The sequence below is a fragment of the Lampris incognitus genome, chromosome 13 (assembly GCF_029633865.1).
Source record: "Lampris incognitus isolate fLamInc1 chromosome 13, fLamInc1.hap2, whole genome shotgun sequence".
Lineage (NCBI taxonomy): Eukaryota > Metazoa > Chordata > Actinopteri > Lampriformes > Lampridae > Lampris > Lampris incognitus.
Window position 1 is genome coordinate 8,477,262 of NC_079223.1, and position 19,137 is coordinate 8,496,398.

Here is a 19,137-nt window from a genome sequence, read left to right on the forward strand (position 1 = left end):
AATACTGGACCCATCAGCCTAAAAATATTTTTGCACAGTTATGACCACCTCCGCTTTGCATTGGGCGGTCCTTAAAATACTTTAACTCACACCTTTCCGTGGATTCTCCCTTAACGTATGTGTTCGATAGAGTGGTAGGTGTACATGTACATATATAGTGTCTGCATACATTGTGGTACAATAGTATACAACATATATACACAAGGACGGCTGGTATAAATGGGCTAACAGGGCTAAGCCCTCCCTATCTTTTACAATAAAGATGAGAAAATTGTTGTTAAAAATACCTTTGAACAGATTGTTTTAAATTTTGGTAGAACCTAGAGCAGCAACAGCACCAAGTAGACACAAGAAAAACGCAGGATTTATCTAACTGGGCTTATTTTTTACAGCCCAAACACAGTAGCATCAGCTTCCATTCATCTTAGCAGTGAGTGAGTGGCAGGCTTCGTGACATGCCCCCTTGGTGTGCTGACCATTTGGGCTAAATTCATTCAGCCCTCCGGCTGCTCGCTTTTGACCAATGACAGCGGACGTACAGAGTAATGGTACGTACAGTCAGGTGCTGCTTGTGCGAGAGCGGGGAGGGGAAGTTGAGTGTGTGGGCGTTAGCATGAACAAGGTGGGTTATTAACTTTATCATCCATTTTCTTCGATGGCTTTGGAGGGAAAAATGGAAGTGACGAGACTGGGGGCACATCGTCCAAACGATGTTCAAATAACTCAACGGGACAAAAGACAAAATAGCAAGTTTGTGTTACTTGGTTTCAGCGAAAGGACTGGCTAATGGAAAGTGTAGATAAGAACTCACTTTTCTGTTCCCCATGCTTTTGTTTTGGAGGAGACACGGCTTGGACTCAGCAAGGAATTGTGGATTTGAAACATTTATCCAACAGGAAGCGCATGCGTGTGTGTGTGTGTTAGTGATAAAGAGAGACAGATATAGAGTTTTTTGGCATCAGACCGTTCTTGTGGGTATTCTCTATAGTGTTGTTGCAGAGCACTTGCTATAACAAGGTATACAGTGTCGTTGCCTTAACTTGGCATCTCGGATGTGATGCTGCTGTTGATTTACCATGAACTATTGATGGATATGATGCATCTGTTAGCCCACCCACCCAATATCACCACCAGCTGTCACTGTATATACATAATTATAGTAAAACGTTTTAACACGGTGTCCGGGTAGTGTAGCGGTCTATTCCATTGCCTACCAACATGGGATCCCCGGGTCGAATCCCCATGTTTCCTCCAGCTAGGTCGGGCGTCCCTACAGACGCAATTGGGTGTGTCTGCGGATGGGAAGTCAGATGTGGGTATTTGTCCTGGTCGCTGCACTAGTGCCTCCTCTGGTCGGTCGGGGCACCCCCCCGGATCGGCAGAGAGGGGGTGGAGCAGAGACCAGGACGGCTCAAAAAGAGCGGGGTAGGGTCCGCGGTGGTGTAGCGGTCTAAGCATCGGCTTTGTGTCGATGCAGTTGCCCACTGGGGACCGGGGTTCGCGCCCCGGTCTTGTCAGATCTGACTATGGCAGGACTCGACGAAGCAGCAATAATTGGCAACGCTGTCTTCGGGAGGGGGGCGGAGTCGGCTGGTGTTCGTCACATGAATGCGTCTCTGTTTGTGTCTGAAAAAGCAGTGGTTCGGCCTGGATTCACCTTGTCACGGAAGTGGCGAGGCGTCTCCTTCGAGACTGCCGGCCGGAGAGATGCAGTTGGCGAACGTATGCAGTACGATGGTGGGTGTTTGAACTAAAATAGGGATTGATTGGCCGCTAAATTGGGAGAAAAAGGAAAAATCAGTAATACATTTAAAAAGAGCGGGGCAATTGGCCAGATAGAATTGGGGAGAAAACAAAACCATTTTAACATGGCGTCCAGGTGCGTGGCGGTCTATTCCGTTGCCTACCAGCACGGGAATCGCTGGGTCAAATCCCTGTGTTACCTCCAGGTTGGTCGGGCGTCCCTACAGACACTATTGGCCGTGTCTGCAGGTGGGAAGTCGGATGTGGGTATGTGTCCTGGTCGCTGCAGTAGCGCCTCCTCTGGTCGGTCGAGGTGCCTGTTCGGGGGGGGGGGGCTGAGACTGGGGGGGAATAGCCTCCCATCCAGCACACACACACACACACACACACACACAGAAAGAAGAGAGTGAGAGAAAACAACCAGTCAAAGGCCTTAGAGAAAAGGAAAATTTTGAGCTTGTATGCCCCCGCTGGCCTAAAATGGAATCCTGCCAGAGCTTTCTCCCCCGTTTCTTTGCCGCTCTGTCTCCCTCTCAGTTTTCCATCTGTCGCAGCAAATATAACCACTGAAGGTGAGGAACAACCACAGTTTTTACCCATTTAAAGACGTAACCGTGTAAGTACTCAACCATTTTTCCTCTCAAAAGATGTGATATCTGTTGTGTCACAGGCACGCATTATATCCAGCCTGGTCCTGGACTAAAGACCATTACAGGGCACTTTATTGCTTTATTTCTGTCAGGGAAACTACCCCATGGAGCTGCTGATCTTCAAGTCACATTTCTTTGACATTCCCAGCCACCGCCCCTTAGGTGTGAGGAGAGTTTTCATGGCAGTGCATTACTAAGGAGCTGTGTGTTTAGTTAAGTTGTGGCAGTAAGCAGGTAGTCAACATGAGAGTTCTTTGGGAACAGAATGACAGTGGTGAGGGAGGCGGCGTGATGAATGGCGCCCCGGGGCATTCGAGGCTGACGGAACGAGACCGTTCCAGGCCTTTACCCTGAGCCTCATTTTCCCAGTGTCTCATTAAACTGACTTACTCAGCCTAACCCTAGACGGGACCCGGCTATTTATTATTATTATTATTCCAATTTTCAATTTAGTCAGAAATGGCCAAGAGGGAGTTGGCCAGTGAAAACGTGCACAATCATGGGGACACGGTGCAGCACACAATCTCTCAGAAGCGTCTCTGTCTCTCTCGCTCTCTGTCTCTCTCCCTCTCACTCACCCACTCACACACACAACTCTACTTGGCTCTTTACCTCAACTGCATACACAAGTGCTCCCAAACGGGGCTAGGGCTTTAAAGATATATTGCCGTGTTTCAGTTATCTTCCGTGCCAAATGACATTGAAGCCTCCCCTCAGCCCCCCTTCCCCCCCAATGTGAGCTGTGTTGTGCTTGTTGAAACCTCAGAGCCTATGCAGACGCGGGTCCCTCTGTCCAACACGCCCGTCAGCCGGAGCCGAGGGACCAGGCCGAGTTCGCAAGAGATGCTGCATCCGAGTCGGAGTCGGAGAAATCGGTGGAGGCCAGCGGTGGAGAAGAGGAGGGGGTGGATGAAGGCAGCGAGGGAAAAAAGAAGAAGCCGCGCTCCGGATTCCGTGACCGCAAGGTAATCAATAAACAGTGAGTGTTCAGTCGGTCAGTCAGCTCCACCATTTAATCGACCTCCCGTCGTGTGTTTTCAGAGGCACTCCCAATCAATGTCCAGTGTGCAAGCGCCGGCAAATTTTTTGACTGAATATTTTCTTATGGACGACGCTAATCAACATACAACTGTACCATTGTAAAGATACTTCTGTAAGATAACTGGGGTGTTAATGAGGCGGCAGATGACAGAAGACCAGCAGCAGCGGGCCTTTGATGTGGCGTTGACAAAACCAGATTCATGGCGTTGTATGTCTGGTACAGGATAGGAAGGAAGGGCTGTAACAAAAGGCGTCATATGTCCGTACCAAACACAGTTTATCAGGACACCTGACTTTGTGTGCGCCGATGTGGGAGGCAGGAAGGTGGAGTATCGGAGCTGACGAATAGCGTAATTGCCCTCACCGCAATAGCAGTTGTCTGCTGAAAACGTTGAAGTCTGGGAGCATGTTTGTCTTTGTTGTACACCGCAGTCACCATTAGCTAGCTTTGTGCTGGTGAGTTTAGCTTCTTGTGTTTTTCATCTCCCTTAGCTTGTCAGAGACAGAGCCTGCTCATGATAAAACATTGTCTGTGCATCATAAATACTGTGTGTGTGTGTGTGTGTGTGTGTGTGTGTGTGTGTGTTACCGCACTTGCGCTTTAAACTGTTACCGTCCTCAAGATTGTCAAGTGCTGATGGAGTTTTATGGTGTGTATGGTGTGGCGTCTCTGCAGGATCCTAAGATATGATATCGCTTCCTGCCGGTGCAACATAAAAAACAGTCCTGATACAATTCCTCTTTATTTTTATGCCATTTACACCTTTCCCTCCATCGACACAAGGCTGTCATTTAATCTTTTTAAATGTGATTGGAGTTTTCTGTATAATGACAATGCGTGCAGAATTATGCTGCAGAGGGGAATATTCATTCAAAGTATGCCATAAAATTTAATATTTGCTGCTTTACGGCTTCTCAACACATTTATCACTGCTGCCAGTGCACAGTTCTTATCCAAAAATCTCTGAAAATGCAGGAAAACAGCCCCGAAAGGATTGTGGCTTTGGTGTCAGTCTTCCTAGTTGTTATGTATGTGCGTGCTTCAGTGGGGGAGCGAGGGAGCTGGGGAAAGAGATATAGAGTTAGAAAGCGAGCGAAAAAGATCAAATGGCTGACCGCTGGAAAACAGAAAAAAGGACAAAAACGAGCTTCAGTGTGGGTGATTTTCAGCTTTTACAGCAACAGGTATGGGCGCAAGTCCATGAATTCTGGCGTGGCGTCCAGCACTTCACCTGTGCCCCCATCCATAGGATTAGTGGTTGTGTCAGGAAGGGCATCCGGCGTAACATTTTGCCAAATCTTTATGCGGCTTGACAAGACCGCTTAATGATACCGGATCAGTCGAGGCGCCATACAGGATTGGCTGAGGCCCTGGTTAACAACGGCCGCCATTGGTACTGTGCTCTTGCAGGCTACCGATGAAAACTGTACAGTCCGCTGTGGTGACCCCTGAAAAACAGGGAACAAGAATCAGAATCAGAATACTTTGTTCATACCCGAAGGAGGGGGGTAGTGTAACATGCACGGATAAATAGACTCGCTAGCCCGTGGCTAACGGGTCAGACCCTTTAATCGGCTGGTTAACGTTGTCGCTCGTGGTGCGGGAGATCTGGGTTCGCGTCCTGGCTGCGGTGGTTCCTGGACTGCCCCCCGAATTCGCTACATTGGTGTCAGAAGTGGGAAGGTGAGACCGTGAGGCCATCGGAAGCGTGTGCGCCCAGAGGGTGAGGGAGCTGATATGCTGAAGCGCGAGGATGTGCTTCCCGAAGAAGCGGGGTAGTGTAACGTGTACGGATAAATAGACTCGCTAGCCCTTGGCTAATGGGTCGGACCCTTTAGAATAGAATAGAATAGAATATTCTTTATTAGCCATTTTGTACATACATACAAATGAAATTTACTCTCTGCATTTAACCCATCCTAGCTGTGTAGCCAGGAGCAGTGGGCAGCCGCCGTGCAGTGCCCAGGGACCAACTGCAGCCACTTCCTTCCATTGCCTTGGTCAGGGGCACATGTGAGGCTGCACCCTAGCAGCCTCAAATATGAGGCTGCACCCTAGATGACGACACTGTTTGGTGCTCTATACTGTCCCTTGGCACGATTTTCTGTTGTTCGGTGGCACAGCGTAGCTGAGACGGCCGCAGAAGAATCCTGTTGCTTTTTGCCAGAACTTGAGTCGACTGGTTAACGTTGTTTCCCGTGGTGCAGGAGATCCAGTTTCGCGTCCCGGCTGCAGCAGTTCCTGGGCTGCCCCCCGAATTTGCTACATTGATAGCGAATTTGGGGGGCAGCCCAGGAAGCTGAAAGAAGAAGAAGAAGAGTGTGGGTGATTCTCAGATCAATAGCCTGTAAATATGATGAGATGAGAGCCACAGACAGATGACCAAGTTGCCCGGGCTCCCTCATCAGTCAGGCATTTCTTGGCATTACCCATCATCTGTCTTATAACCTCTCATTCAAAGGCTGCATCTTCTGGGGACACGCTGGCTGTGATTTCCCCAAAGACCAGTAGGGTCCTGATGAAGCAGGGCTACAGCATCAAGCTACACAGTCATAGCTTAATTCTCTCAAAGTCACAAAGGCCTAGCACGTGTTGAGTGCCACAGATGACACTCCAAGTCATCTGTTTCAGTAAGTGCGTCGTGTATAAAGTGATTTTGGCCAGCATTGTCCACCTCATGAAAGGGGTGAATCATTTTGAGCATGCAGCAATGAAGCGAATCAATTTAAACACCCAGCATTGTTCGTTTTGTATTGCCCCACAACAGGAGTTTTTGCTTAACATTGCCTCTGTTCCCACATTGTCATGGCGAACCACATTAGAAGCCTGCAGTCAGCGTGAGGGTGTAGGATCCCCCGCTGATTCTTTTACACAGACTTTAAAAGCTACACATAGAAATTCCCTGATGAGCTCTGTGCACACTATAAGCAAGAGTCTCTCCGAAACTGTTCACCTTTTTTTTTTTTTTGTGTGGAATTTCCCCCCTTTTTTCTCCCCAATTATATCCAGCCAATTATTCCACTCTTCTGAGCCGTCCCGGTCGCTGCTCCACCCCCCTCTGCTGAACCAGGGGAGGGTTGTAGACTACCACATGCCTCCTCTGATACATGTGGAGTCGCAAGCCGCTTCTTTTCACCTGACAGTGAGGAGTTTCACCGGGGGGACGTAGCGCGTGGGAGGATCACGGTATTTTCCCAGTTCGAGATTCAAGAGTTTTATTTGTCACATACACACAAGTACAAGTCCCGAGTGCAGTGAAATGAAAAAAGGTACAAGCCCCCGAGATGTGCAAACAACAAAGTACAACAGGTACACACGCGTTCCCCCTACCCCCTGAACAGGCGCCCCGACCGACCAGAGGAGGCGCTAGTGCATTGACCAGGACACATACCCACATCCGGCTTCCCACCCGCAGACACGGCCAATTGTGTCTGTAGGGACTCCCGACCAAGCCGGAGGTAACGTGTTCAGTGTTGGTAACCTCAATTGCCGTCTTTGCTCTGTCTGCATTAGCCCTCTGCTGATAAGTAGATAACAGCAATTTTGATGCGCACATTGTGTTTGCCAATGATGTGCGTTTAACAATGATGACCAAATGTGGTCCCCCCCCCCCCCCCCATAGTGTGAAGCGTAGGTGATGCCAAGCTGTTACCTTTCAGTTTTCTCTCTGTTTGGAAGTGCCACTGCTACCCCGTCACTGAAGCAAAACTCAATTGGGCGGTAAAGTGTAGGGATGCCAACCTGCCCCTCCCTGCTCTCCCCCCCAAAATGACAGCTCTGTGGAACCCGGAAAGTCCTGTGACCCCTCTCAAAGTTTACTTGTCTGGAACTGTTCCCTCCAAAACGCTGAATAAGTTTTATTTTACCTTGAGATTGATTATGCCGTAATGGAATCAGAGACCAGGATTTTAATATCGCCATCTATCGGGATTGATGGTTTATTTCCCTGCAACCACTCGCTTCCCTATTCTGGTCAGTCCTCCACCTTCTCACTCTGCTCATAGCTCTTCCTTTATTTACCTTTTGTTTTTGGCATGATTTGGATGTTTATTGTTTATACATGAGGAAATGCAGCTAAAGCGTTACATGTGAACTATGTGTACACGTGAACCCCCTTCCAAACACACATGAACACAAGGATCTTCTCATTAACTGTGCTTCCTCTGTTTTCCAGGTGATGGAATACGAGAACAGGATAAGGGCCTACTCGACACCGGATAAGATTTTCCGCTACTTTGCCACACTGAAGGTCATCAGCGAGCATGGCGACGCCGAGGTCTACATGACGCCGCAGGACTTTGTTCGCTCCATCACCCCAAATGAGAAGCAGCCAGAGAGTGAGTGTAGTCTGCTTACCCCCCTGGGGCAGTCTATGTCTGCCCTCTTTCATCCACTGACATTCTGATACACACCTTGTGTTACCTATCCATCCTCCCATTTTTATTTGCCCCCTGAAATCCACCTTCTCAGACCTTCAGGCCCAAGGTGGTTATAAAAATCTCCCTGGAGACCTTTTTGTCATCTGATCTAATTTTTGTGTGTGCGTCTGTGTGTGTTTAAGTGCGCATGGGGTCACATGTCAACTTTATTTGTATAGCCCAGTATCATAAATTACCAATTTGCCACAGGGGGGCTTTATTTACATGTCACAGCACATACATGCAGATGGCTAATAGTCAGGTGATTTATGGGCATCACTATCCAGGGCGAGATGTTCCTAGCTGGCACTGTCAAACAGATCAAATCACTCTCACCAACTGTGACTACATGCCCTACCACCTCCACCAACTCTATCCACGAACAGGAACCTTCAGCAAATAGTTTGAAATCAAGGCCCTGCACCAGATACTCTGTCAAAGTCCCGCAGATCCCTGACATCATGTTCCTAAGTCTGAGAGGAAGGCGGGGTAGGGACTGTCCCGTCCAAACTCCCCTTGGTCTTTTCTTTTCTTTAGCTGACTTGAGAGAGCAGGCGGGTAAGAGCTTAAGAGGAGGAGTGTGCAATGGTGACATTGCGACAAAGGTCGGTAATCGACACGGGTATTAATTAAGGGGTATAAACCAGCACAGATCCCAGGCGTCACACACACAGCGAGTGAGAGATATCTGATATTCGACTGTGGGAAGTTTGGAACGGCAGAGAGCTTAACTTAGCTCAGGATGGTTTCAACACCACACTTGTCTTCATCAGTCTGGAGCAGGTTATCCAATGTCCCGCATGCTGGAATTCTGCTTCATTTGCATAGCATGTTGAGTTGGACCATACAGTGCCTCATTCACAGGTCCTCGGTTAAGTGTTCAGTTTGTGTGCACCGTTAGATCCTGGGTATTCAACTACAGTGGAGGAGCCGGAACCGTCCCTCCTCAACCTGCAGTTTGCTCTGCTAACAAGGTCTTTGTTGGGCCCGTCACGTCCACACTGCCTGCCCCGCACACCTCAGCACTTCCTTCAATTTTCTGCCTTTAAGATTTGGCCTTGCCTGGCCCTCTTCAGTACCTCCAGGCACTATCCTCTCCCTTATTTTTGATCCTCCACCCCAACTCTCCCTTTTCGTATACTACCCTTCTCTCTAACCCTTTCTAACCGGTATCTCGTAATGCTTTACTGGGTTCCAGCAGATGAAGGAGGGTTTACGAATGCTGCAGGAAGCATTAAGCTCAGCTGCGCTGTATTTGACTCACAGTCTCTCATCTTTTCTTTTTTTTCTGAGCTCAGAGACGGTCTGGGTGAGATTACTTAGAAGAAAACACCCTGATCAGGCTTTTTGTATATATAATAATACAGTCATAATTGTGGCAACCACTACGGCACGGAGGTGCAGTGGTTAACACGGTTGCCTCACAGCAAGAAGGTCCTGGGTTCAACCTCGGGGTAGTCCAACCTTCGGGGTCGTCCTCTGTGTGGAGTTTGCATGTTCTCCCCGTGTCTACGTGGGTTTCCTCCGGGTGCTCCGGTTTCCTCCCGCAGTCCAAAGACACGTAGGTCAGGCAAATCATCCATACTAAATTGTCCCTAGGTGTGAATGTGTGTGTGGGCCCTGTGATGGCCTGGCGGCCTGTCCAGGGTGTCTCCCCTCCTGCCGCCCAATGACTGCTGGGATAGGCTCCAGCATCCCTGAGAGCAGGATAAGCGGTTGGATAATGGATGGAAGGATAATGATATTGTCATAATTATCATAGTTATATTTATATATTAGTGTTTTTATATTTAATAATGGTGTTTCAGTATGATGTTTCATTGGCTGATGGCCAGCTGGTTGATTTTACTTTGCTGTTTTTGGACTCTGCAGGTTTCTCTGGCCTAGGGCTAAATGCCAGATGAATTAACAGTGAAAGCAGCCTGAACTTCTTGTTTCATTTAATTTTGACGGGTCCTGAAATGGCCACAGTCTCCGTTCGCTGTCTGTCGATAGTGACCGGTGACCTGGGTTTAAGGGACTATTGATGTGGCCAGAATGCAGTGACACTGCGAGCATGCATTTTGGGCTGTATTAGTGTGTCTTGTGGTTCAGTCGGATCGGAGTTTAAATCAGAGGTGGATGCAGCGGCTGCAGCGGCGGGAGGGGGGGGCATACTGCAGGGGTTTTCAAGATGAATGCTAAGTTTTTGTTCCACCTTTGGAAAAGCCACTGTCACACAAATTGATCACATTAACTTTTATTAAAATTCATTTTAAGCTCTTGATGAATTATTCTAGCTTGTGAGGTGCATACTGTGTAGTGTGAACCTAGCAACTCATTTTCCAAAAATTGATAATGGCCGAACGTTTTGTTTTATTTTTCATTGATTTTGTTGTGATCCACATTGAAAACATATGTATGGTGGGATTCTTTGAGTCCAAGATGAGCAAGACAGGAGATTGTTGCATGCTGAAGATTTAGCACCCCAAAGCATGCCTCAATAATGGCCTATGCACCAAGCAGGCTATAGTCAAGAAATTCATATCAAACAATGAAATACCCTCAGTGATACATATTTAGTGTATGGACAGTTTTACATGTCCAAGTGTGACATCTGACCTAAATGTCTCGGACGAATGAATCTGGTTTGATGTTTTTAACGGTAGGAGGCGTTTCCACGTCGTGATTGTTTGATGGGGGCCAGCACGGTGGCACAGCGGTTAGCGTGGTCACCTCACAGCAAGAGGTCTTGAGTTCGAGCCCCGGGGTAGTCCAACCTTGGGGGTCGTCCCGGGTCATCCTCTGTGCAGAGTTTGCACGTTCTCCTCATCTCTGCGTGGGTTTCCTCAGGGTGCTCCTGTTTCCTCCCGCAGTCCAAAGACATGCAGGTCAGGCTCCAGCATCCCCGCGGCCCTGAGTAGGATAAGCGGTTTGGATAATGGATGGATTACTTAGAAAGTGATTTTTATGTAAGTAAACACTCATTTTTTTAAATGTGTCTCTTTGAGGTGATGTTCTGCATCTCAGCATCACTTGTTTGAGAGCTCTTGCATATATATTTACTTGGTTGATACCAGGATGAGGAAAGCGTGAAAGAGATAAGGGCCGATGACGCTGTCAACTGGCATCTAATTCACACCACAAACCACTACTGTTAGTTTCTGTGATGTCAAATGAGGGCTGCTCCGCGCCGTCATCCAGTCACGACCGGGAAGGGCAGGGGTCATCACCCTGATTAGTCATGGTTGGTTGACGGGGAGCGAATGCAACGATGAAAGATGAGGGGGAAAATGAAACGGGGGAGAGGCTACGCGATGCATTATTCATCCCCCCCTCCTCAAGCCTTTCTGCTGTATTATTCATTGTCATTCTGCTGTGGCACAATGACAATTATTTCCTCGGAGACACGTTGACGTCTCATAGTGATCAATTCAGGCTACGGTGTTTATTAAATGAGGTTTGGATAGGAATGGCAAGACCTTCGTGTTCATCACTTGTCCTCTCTTTCTAAGCACTGTAAACCAGCAATTGTCATCTTCCATTTTCATTCGGTTTTAAGCCCTCCCTTCAAATAGTGCCACTTACTGGGGACTTTGAAAATAAACCCTGTTTGAGAAACTTTACTGTGATGAATGACCAGAAGAATCAAAGCTGAATGCTGTTTAGACTCCATTTTAAAGAACTGCAAAATGGAAATGGTTTGCTAATGGTTGTTCTTAATCTCTGGTACATGTCAGGGATTTTCCGAGTGTCACTAATGACATCCTATAATTATGTTTGCGCTGCTTCTCGCCACAGATAAATTCAGTAGCTGCTGTCGCTCCTGCCTTTTAAGCGAGCCTGCCTTGTTGTCTTTCCAGAGCTTCTTTGGATCCTTGTAATTTCTTCTGTTTTTTTCCCCGTTTTTCTCTCCAATTGTACCCGGCCAATTACCCCGCTCTTCCAAGCCATCCCGGTCGCTGCTCCGCCCCCTCTGCCGATCCGGACTACCACATGCCTCCTCCGATACATGTGGAGTCGCCAGCCACTTCTTTTCACCTGACAGTGAAGAGTTTTGCCAGGGGGACGTAGCATGTGGGAGGATCACGCTATTCCCCCCAGTTCCCCCTCCCCCCCGAACAGGCGTCCCGACCAGCCAGAGGAAGCGCTAGTGCAGCGACCAGGACACATACCCACATCCGGCTCCCCACCCCCAGACACGGCCAATTGTGTCTGTGGGGACGCCCAACCAAGCTGGAGGTAACACGGGGGATTCGTACCGGCGATCCCCGTGTTGGTAGACAACGGAATAGACCGCCACGCCACCCAGACACCCGAGATCCTTGTAATTTCAAACACATGTTAGTAAATTCTCTCCCCATAAATTTGTGTCTCATCACAGTCTCTGTCCTTGTCTCTGCCTGTATTTCATTTCAGACTTGGGCTTGGATCAGTTCATGGTGAAGCGCTATGATGGGAAGGTAAGTACTGAGACTCCGGCTGTGTGGGTGGACATGTTGACAAAGCATTAAAAGGTGGCTACTTGGCTGTCTTGTAGACAGCTGCATAACAGGCCCTTTTATAGTTGGGTTTCATAAATGAATTCCCCTTTTCTAAATGTCATCATGAAATAAACAATTATAATGACCACTGGTGCCATGCTGCATCGCCCCACGTTGCCAGAGATGTGTTATTTTACCAGGGGTTATACTACCTCTCCCTGCTGCATAACTTACTAGGTTACCCCAGGGGTTTATTGGGAGTCAAGCATGTGAATGTGTTAAGTGGACCAGTTGAAAACAAAGTATAGCAGCTGTTTTCCATGTCAGATGCATAAAAAGGGAGAAAATGCTACACTTGACATCCATATCGTTTTTAGTTCCTTGCTTTTCTTGGTGTGGATGAAGAAATCATCATCGTCCTCTTACTATCTGCAGTTTGACTTATTTGGACATCAGTGTTGTGTGTTTGTGGAGAGCAGAAAGTAACAGTACATCCGTCCATGCCAGTTTACTCTGCAGAACCGAACTAGGCAGCACAAATGTGGAGCTGGTTGGGATTTGAACCCTTTATTAGCTTTTGAAATGAAGTCTTTTTTTTACTGCGGTTGCATGACAGTCCCTTAAAAGCAGCTGTTGTTAAATAAGAGTGCCATTTTGAGGTGGTTTTTCTGCAGCTTTGCTGTCGTCTCAAAACAGTGCAAGTGCCTCTGGAGAACCTTTTTCACTTGTTCAGATTACACCAGGGCACACAAACTTCCTTTGAATTGTGAAAATGTCTGTAGAACAATTAAATTCTAACATTTGTAGCGTTGTGGATGGGTGGATACTTGCATACCAAACACAACTACAGCTAACATGATGGCTTCAGACAGAACTGTGACCATTACCAGCCCCTGATAAGATTGCTTCTGTTTCTTTAGAAAACACTAAGATAAAGTCAACTTTATGAATGCTGTCGGCATCTTGAAATTGAGTGTTCATATAAAATAAACACTGTTTTTGTTCTTTTTAACTGTTCATCCAATATTATTAAGATTAATTTGGTGGGGGCGTCCAGGTAGAGTAGCGGTCTATTCCGTTGCCTACCAATACGGGGATCGCGGGTTCGGATCCCCATGTTGCCTCTGGCTTGGGCAGGCGTCCCTACAGACACAATTGGCCGTGTCTGCGGGTGGGAAGCCGGAGGTGGGTATGTGTCCTGGTCGCTGCACTAGCACCTCCTCTGGTCGGTCGGGGCACCTGTTCCGGGGGGAGGGGGAACTAGGGGGAATAGCGTGGTCCTCCCATGCGCTACGTCCCCCTGGTGAAACTCCTCACTGTCAGGTGAAAAGATGTGGCTGGCAACTCCACATGTATTGGAGGAGGCATGTGGTAGTCTGCAGCCCTCCCCGGATCGGCAGAGGGGCTCAAGCAGCGACCGGGATGGCTCAGAAGATTGGGGTTATTGGCCAGATACAACTGGGGAGAAAAGAAGTGTGGGGGGTCCAAAAAAGAAAAAAGATTACTTTGCTGTTTAACGCATCATCTCAGCAGAAGTATGAGTCCAGAGCATATCAAAAAAGTCTCTTTCCAAACAAATGTATAGATCGCTGTAGTCTCTACATGTTTTCAGTGATTTATTTGGCAATTTGACTGCTGTCATGCAAGGGCAAGAAGAAATCACTGAAACATCACTGGGACTGTGTGCCATTAAGAAACCCGATGTTTGAGGATGGAAAAGGCTTGTTACGCCGGTCGAGAATGAATAGGGTACCGGCGCTGCTACAGATGAGCTACTACACTTATGGAGACAAGACAAATATTGCCCCATCTGTCAGTAATAATTTACTGAGTCCCCGTTTTCTCCAAAATGCCAGTGACGTTCAGTCTCTACTCCTTCAGCGCTCCTTAAGGGTGTGATTTGCTGTCCCAGCTTTTAGTTTTTGGCCAGAGGCTACGAGGTTTTTTTTTAAAACAGGAGTTGGACCTTTATTTATTTAACATGGTTTTATTGTGTGGCATGGTGGTACAGTGGTTAGTGCGGTTGCCTCACAGCAAGATTGTTCTGGGTTCCAGCTCCGGGGTTGTCCAACCTTGGGAGTCATCCTCCGTGTGGAGTTTGCATGTTCTCCCCGTGTCTGCGTGGGTTTCCTCCAGGTGCTCCAGTTTCCTCCCACAGTCCAAAGAGACGTAGGTCAGGTGAATTGGCCGTACTAAATTGTCCCTAGGTGTGACTGTGTCGGCCCTGTGATGGCCTGGCGGCCTGTCCAGGGTGTCTCCCTGCCTGCCACCCAATGGCTGTTGGGATAGCTTCCAGCATCCCGCGCCCCCGGTTGGGATAAGCAGCTTGGATCATCCTTCCAAAATTGGAATGATGATTTTACTGTGATTTCGAAGTACGACTGCGTTTAAAGCACTAATTCACTTTATTGTGACAAAATACTTGTCTGTATTTTGTGTTTTCAGCTCTCATACAGAGTTGTGGAACAACGACAACTGCTGATATTTGCTGTCCTAAATCATATATTTGATCCAAAAAAAAAAGATATTGTGTGTTTGTCAATTTGGACAGACGAGTCTGAAAAATGGCCTCCATGCCGATTCTGAGCACACGGTCCTCGTGGCGAAACTAGAGTTTTATACATGGGGTGGCCAAGGCTACTTCAGCGGGTCCATGGACCTTGACAAAAAAAATGAGTGTGTATAACCTTAACCTGGCATCTGAAGAGTATGAATGAATCCTGTGACTGCTGATCAGAGGTAGAAGTGATAATTCACTTCACCCACAGTTCTTCAGTGTTGCAGATGGGCTGGTCTACTAAGGGTTACCTAACCAGAGTTCTTCAACATACAATGAATAGCCAGTGTCTCTGAACTGCAGCTCAGTTTCTTCTACACACACAACCACAAACACACACACACACACACACACACACACACACACACACACACACAGAGTACTGTACTGTACTCACATACTGGAGAGACTTGGGTAGTGGGGTAATTGGCTGGATACAATTGGGGAGAAAAATGGGGGGGTTAAATAAATAAATAAAATGGATTGGAAATCTGTCTGGTCCTCGATCTCCAAGCATACAAGAGGCTAAAACTTGTTTAGTCTCTTAACTAGTTTAGAAGCGTTGCATTAGCAGAGAGCAGCTTCAGATTTAATCAGTAAGACTGACATGTACGAAGTGGCCCTACACAGTGCATAATGGCGTGTTGACAGCAGGGGAACCTCGGGCAGGTTCAGCAACCTTTGGCAGCAGTTTGACTTAAGAGTTCACTTGCTTCTCTCTACTTTCATGGCCCTGTTCTCTTCACTGTAAGAGAGGAGCAATAGCTCGACGTCAACTACGCCCCTACCTCTTTGCCCTACTTTTACCAGCCCGTTTGTACCTCTGTTCCCAAGGAGCTTTGGCTTCCCAAACTCACTTGGCAGTTAATCATAAGCGTGTTGATTATTATATAATATTTTTAACCTCATTATTGGACCCATCAGCCACCAGGCTGGTGTGATGAGAGATGATTCTGTACTCACTCTCTGTGTGGCACTCAGCCTGAACAGAGTGACAGATGCTGAATTGAGGACACGATTCATCCCTCAATTAAATCTTCCCTATTTCCTCCCATTTTCCCTTCTGCTGCTGTACACATGAGTAATATGCATAAGGCGTAGGAATTTGTGAGAACGCCTCTAGAAGTTTGATTTTTCTGCAAATTAAAAGCACATTAACCAAAGAGCTTGGGCAAATCGTTGATTTCCATCCTGCGCCCGAAGTCGAAATGGGGCAATCAAGATTTATGGTTCTGGTCACCTGGTCATGTAAATACTGCCCAAGGTTTTACTGTCTTGATTTGCGTGGCAAATCTCACGACCCATTCTGTTGATATATGGCTCTGGTTCCACCTTGAGTGTTCCCTGCCACGTCCAGGATGATCTGAGGTTTCCTTCTCTTTCTTAGGCATGTGCCCTCCCCTCTTTGGCCATACGGGCACATGCCTGTGCCTCATTGGCTTAATAGCCACCCCGGGCTGGTTGAATGGGGTTGGGGGGGGGGGGGGGGGGGGGGCTCAGTGTTCCTTCTCTCCAAGAAACCATGAACTCTTCCCCAACTGAAAAAAGAACAATAACACTGCAATGAATTAGCCCGACGTGACATTGCTGCACAATGGATATCAGAGCAATATACTATGTATGTTGACCTACGTATGTAGGCCCTCATGACCTACGTGTGTAGGTCATAGGTCATGAGGGCCAACAGTAGGTGTGGTGAGGTTTAAGAGGATGTTTTCAGATACGGGTTTTGGAAACTAACTGGGATGGGGGCTGTAGTAGTTGGCACTGAGAATCATCAAAATGCAGCACTTAAGGGGCGTTGAGGTGGCGTGGCGGTCTATTCCGTTGCCTGCCAACACGGGGATCGCCTGTTCGAATCCCCATGTTACCTCCGGCTTGGTCGGGCATCCCTACAGACACATTTGGCCGTGTCTGCGGGTGGGAAGCCGGATGTGGGTATGTGTCCTGGTCGCTGCACTAGCGCCTCCTCTGGTCGGTTGGGGGGGGACGGGGGAATAGCATGATCCTCCCTCGTGCTACGTCCCCCTGGTGAAACTCCTCACTGTCAGGTGAAAAGGAGCGGCTGGCGACTCCACATGTATCGGAGGAGACGTGTGGTAGTCTGCAGCCCTCCCCGGATCAGCAGAGGGGGGTGGAGCAGCGACTAGGACAGCTCGGAAGGGTGGGGTAATAGGCCAGATACAATTGGGGGGAAAAAGGGGGAAAAATAAAAAAAATGCAGCACTTAACAGTTCTCTTAAAAGACTTGACAGTGTCCCATTCACTGGGACATTTTTATAGAGACATAGGCCAAGTCCATATGGAGATTTTTCACAAGCCTGTTGTTGTGCCATAATCTACCGATATTGTATGTTTTATAACTTCCCATTGTAGTCCCTCCTCCCCTCCCCCCACCTTCTCCCTCTGACACACCAGTTTGTTGCAGGTGAAGTTAAGTGGGTGAAACCAACATGATGTACTTTTTTACATTGATGTGTAACAACTTTTGTTCATGTTAACTCACCATAATTGTTCTGTTTGTGTTTTTTCTCCCTGGGGGAACGCGTCCACTCTTGAGGTGTACACTTCGAGCGGGATCTCGTGTTTGCTACTCCTCTGTTGGTTAACGCTAAAATCCCGCTTTCCCCCCACCCCCTCCTCCTACCCCCGTGTGGGCATGCGCTCAGCTGCCATAATCCGGTGTTATTTACCATTCCCGCGTTGTTTTAACTGATGGTTAATCTCTTGTGCTCTTGCAACCATCTTCTCTCCCTCACATTACAAATAATCCCCCCATTTTCTCTCTCTCTCCTCCCTCACCCCATGAATAATCATCCTCCTTTACTCCCTGTCTCCCCACATCCCTCCTCATTTTCCCATCCACCTGTCTCTTTTCCCATCATCCCCCCCCCCTCGCTGATCTCCTCCACCCACAAACTGTCCCTTCCTCCCTCCTCCCTTTCATCCCCTCTCCATTCTGCCCCTCCCCCTCTGCAGGACTTCTGGCAGGTATGGGGCGTGTGCCGAGCAGCATGTGTGCGTGTACACCTGAATGACAAACTGCACTATGTACTCACTACCTACTCACTCTAATGGTCATCTCTCTCAGACTCTCTCTCTCTCTCTCGCTCTCTCTCTCCCTCCCTCCCTTCTCATTAATATGGAGGGTGAATCCATTCAGGGGAACAGCCAAAAGGAAGTCTCTGGGTTTGTTTGTTTTTTTTTTGCATCTCAGCTTCAGCAAGTGTTTAACCCGAGTCATGTCCGCAGTTACAAGCTGTGTGTTAAAACAATATATATTTCCCCAAGAACTCATTTGAGCAGTAGTAAATCCATCTTGAATTCACATAGAGGCTCTCTCGCTTGCAGTGGTATGAGTTTTACTCTGCGGAAAAGGGGAGGCTGATTTGTATGGTTGAGAGGATGGCGGGATGTTGAGTATTGGTGTTGTCCTCCCTTGTATAATAAGAGTTTTATATATTTCAGCAATTCTGTTACACCCAAGAGATGCTAAGAAAAATTATTTTACCAAAATTCCTAGTGTCTTGCTTTTGCAATTTAAATGGGTTTAATACACTGGTTCACGCAGGGTTGGGTATTTGAGCCTTGATCTTGAAGATAGTTTCCTGAGACGAGCTGTTATTTAGGCAGATATTTGAGTCATGAGTCAGCAAGTAAGCAAAGAGACACACCAAGAGCAATAGTGGGCAGGTTGTAACCTGTCCACCTTACTGTGTGCCCACAGGGAGGGACAAAGGTGAAATAGGCACACACTGCATTGTGTTCATATGTACAGAACATGCAGACTTGTAAAGCCTGTGTTGTGAAGTGCGTGCGACCTGCCTAAAGTCCTTTGTTTGGCCTAATGGAACCAGATGCCAGTCGTATCCTCTCTGCTGAATAATTTAAAAGGAAAGTCTTTCCTTTGTGCATAAACAAAGGATTGTTAAATACTGCTGCAGCACACTTTTCACCACCATCACACCGATCACTGCCTCAAAGTTGGGTTGCCTGCACTTCTACCCAACTACTTGATAGAGAAGTAACTGTCAAATTCTTGAGAAGCTGAGATGCAAAGAGCAGCCGCTGATAACCTTTGATTAGAAACTTGTCACTGCCAAACGGCAGAGGTGCTTTCCCCCGTTTTCTCCTCCCCTTTCTTTCTCTTTTGTTTTGTAACCCTTCATCATCCTCTCATCTATGAACTGTTCTATGAGCTCCTCCTTTGCTTTGGCACTCTTTCTCAGCATGCACTGCCCCATTGCTTGTGCCTGAAGGTGGC

General features: G+C 47.7%; 1 protein-coding gene across 1 annotated transcript in view; it reads left to right on the forward strand.

The window, feature by feature from the left end:
• Positions 1-19,137, forward strand: part of micu1 (mitochondrial calcium uptake 1) — a 49,287-nt gene that overhangs the window by 9,013 nt on the left and 21,137 nt on the right. Inside the window, exons 3-5 of the mRNA XM_056291560.1 lie at positions 3,160-3,358; positions 7,610-7,772; positions 12,252-12,295. Coding sequence (XP_056147535.1) covers positions 3,160-3,358; positions 7,610-7,772; positions 12,252-12,295 — 406 coding nt within the window. The remainder of the gene's footprint in view (positions 1-3,159; positions 3,359-7,609; positions 7,773-12,251; positions 12,296-19,137) is intronic.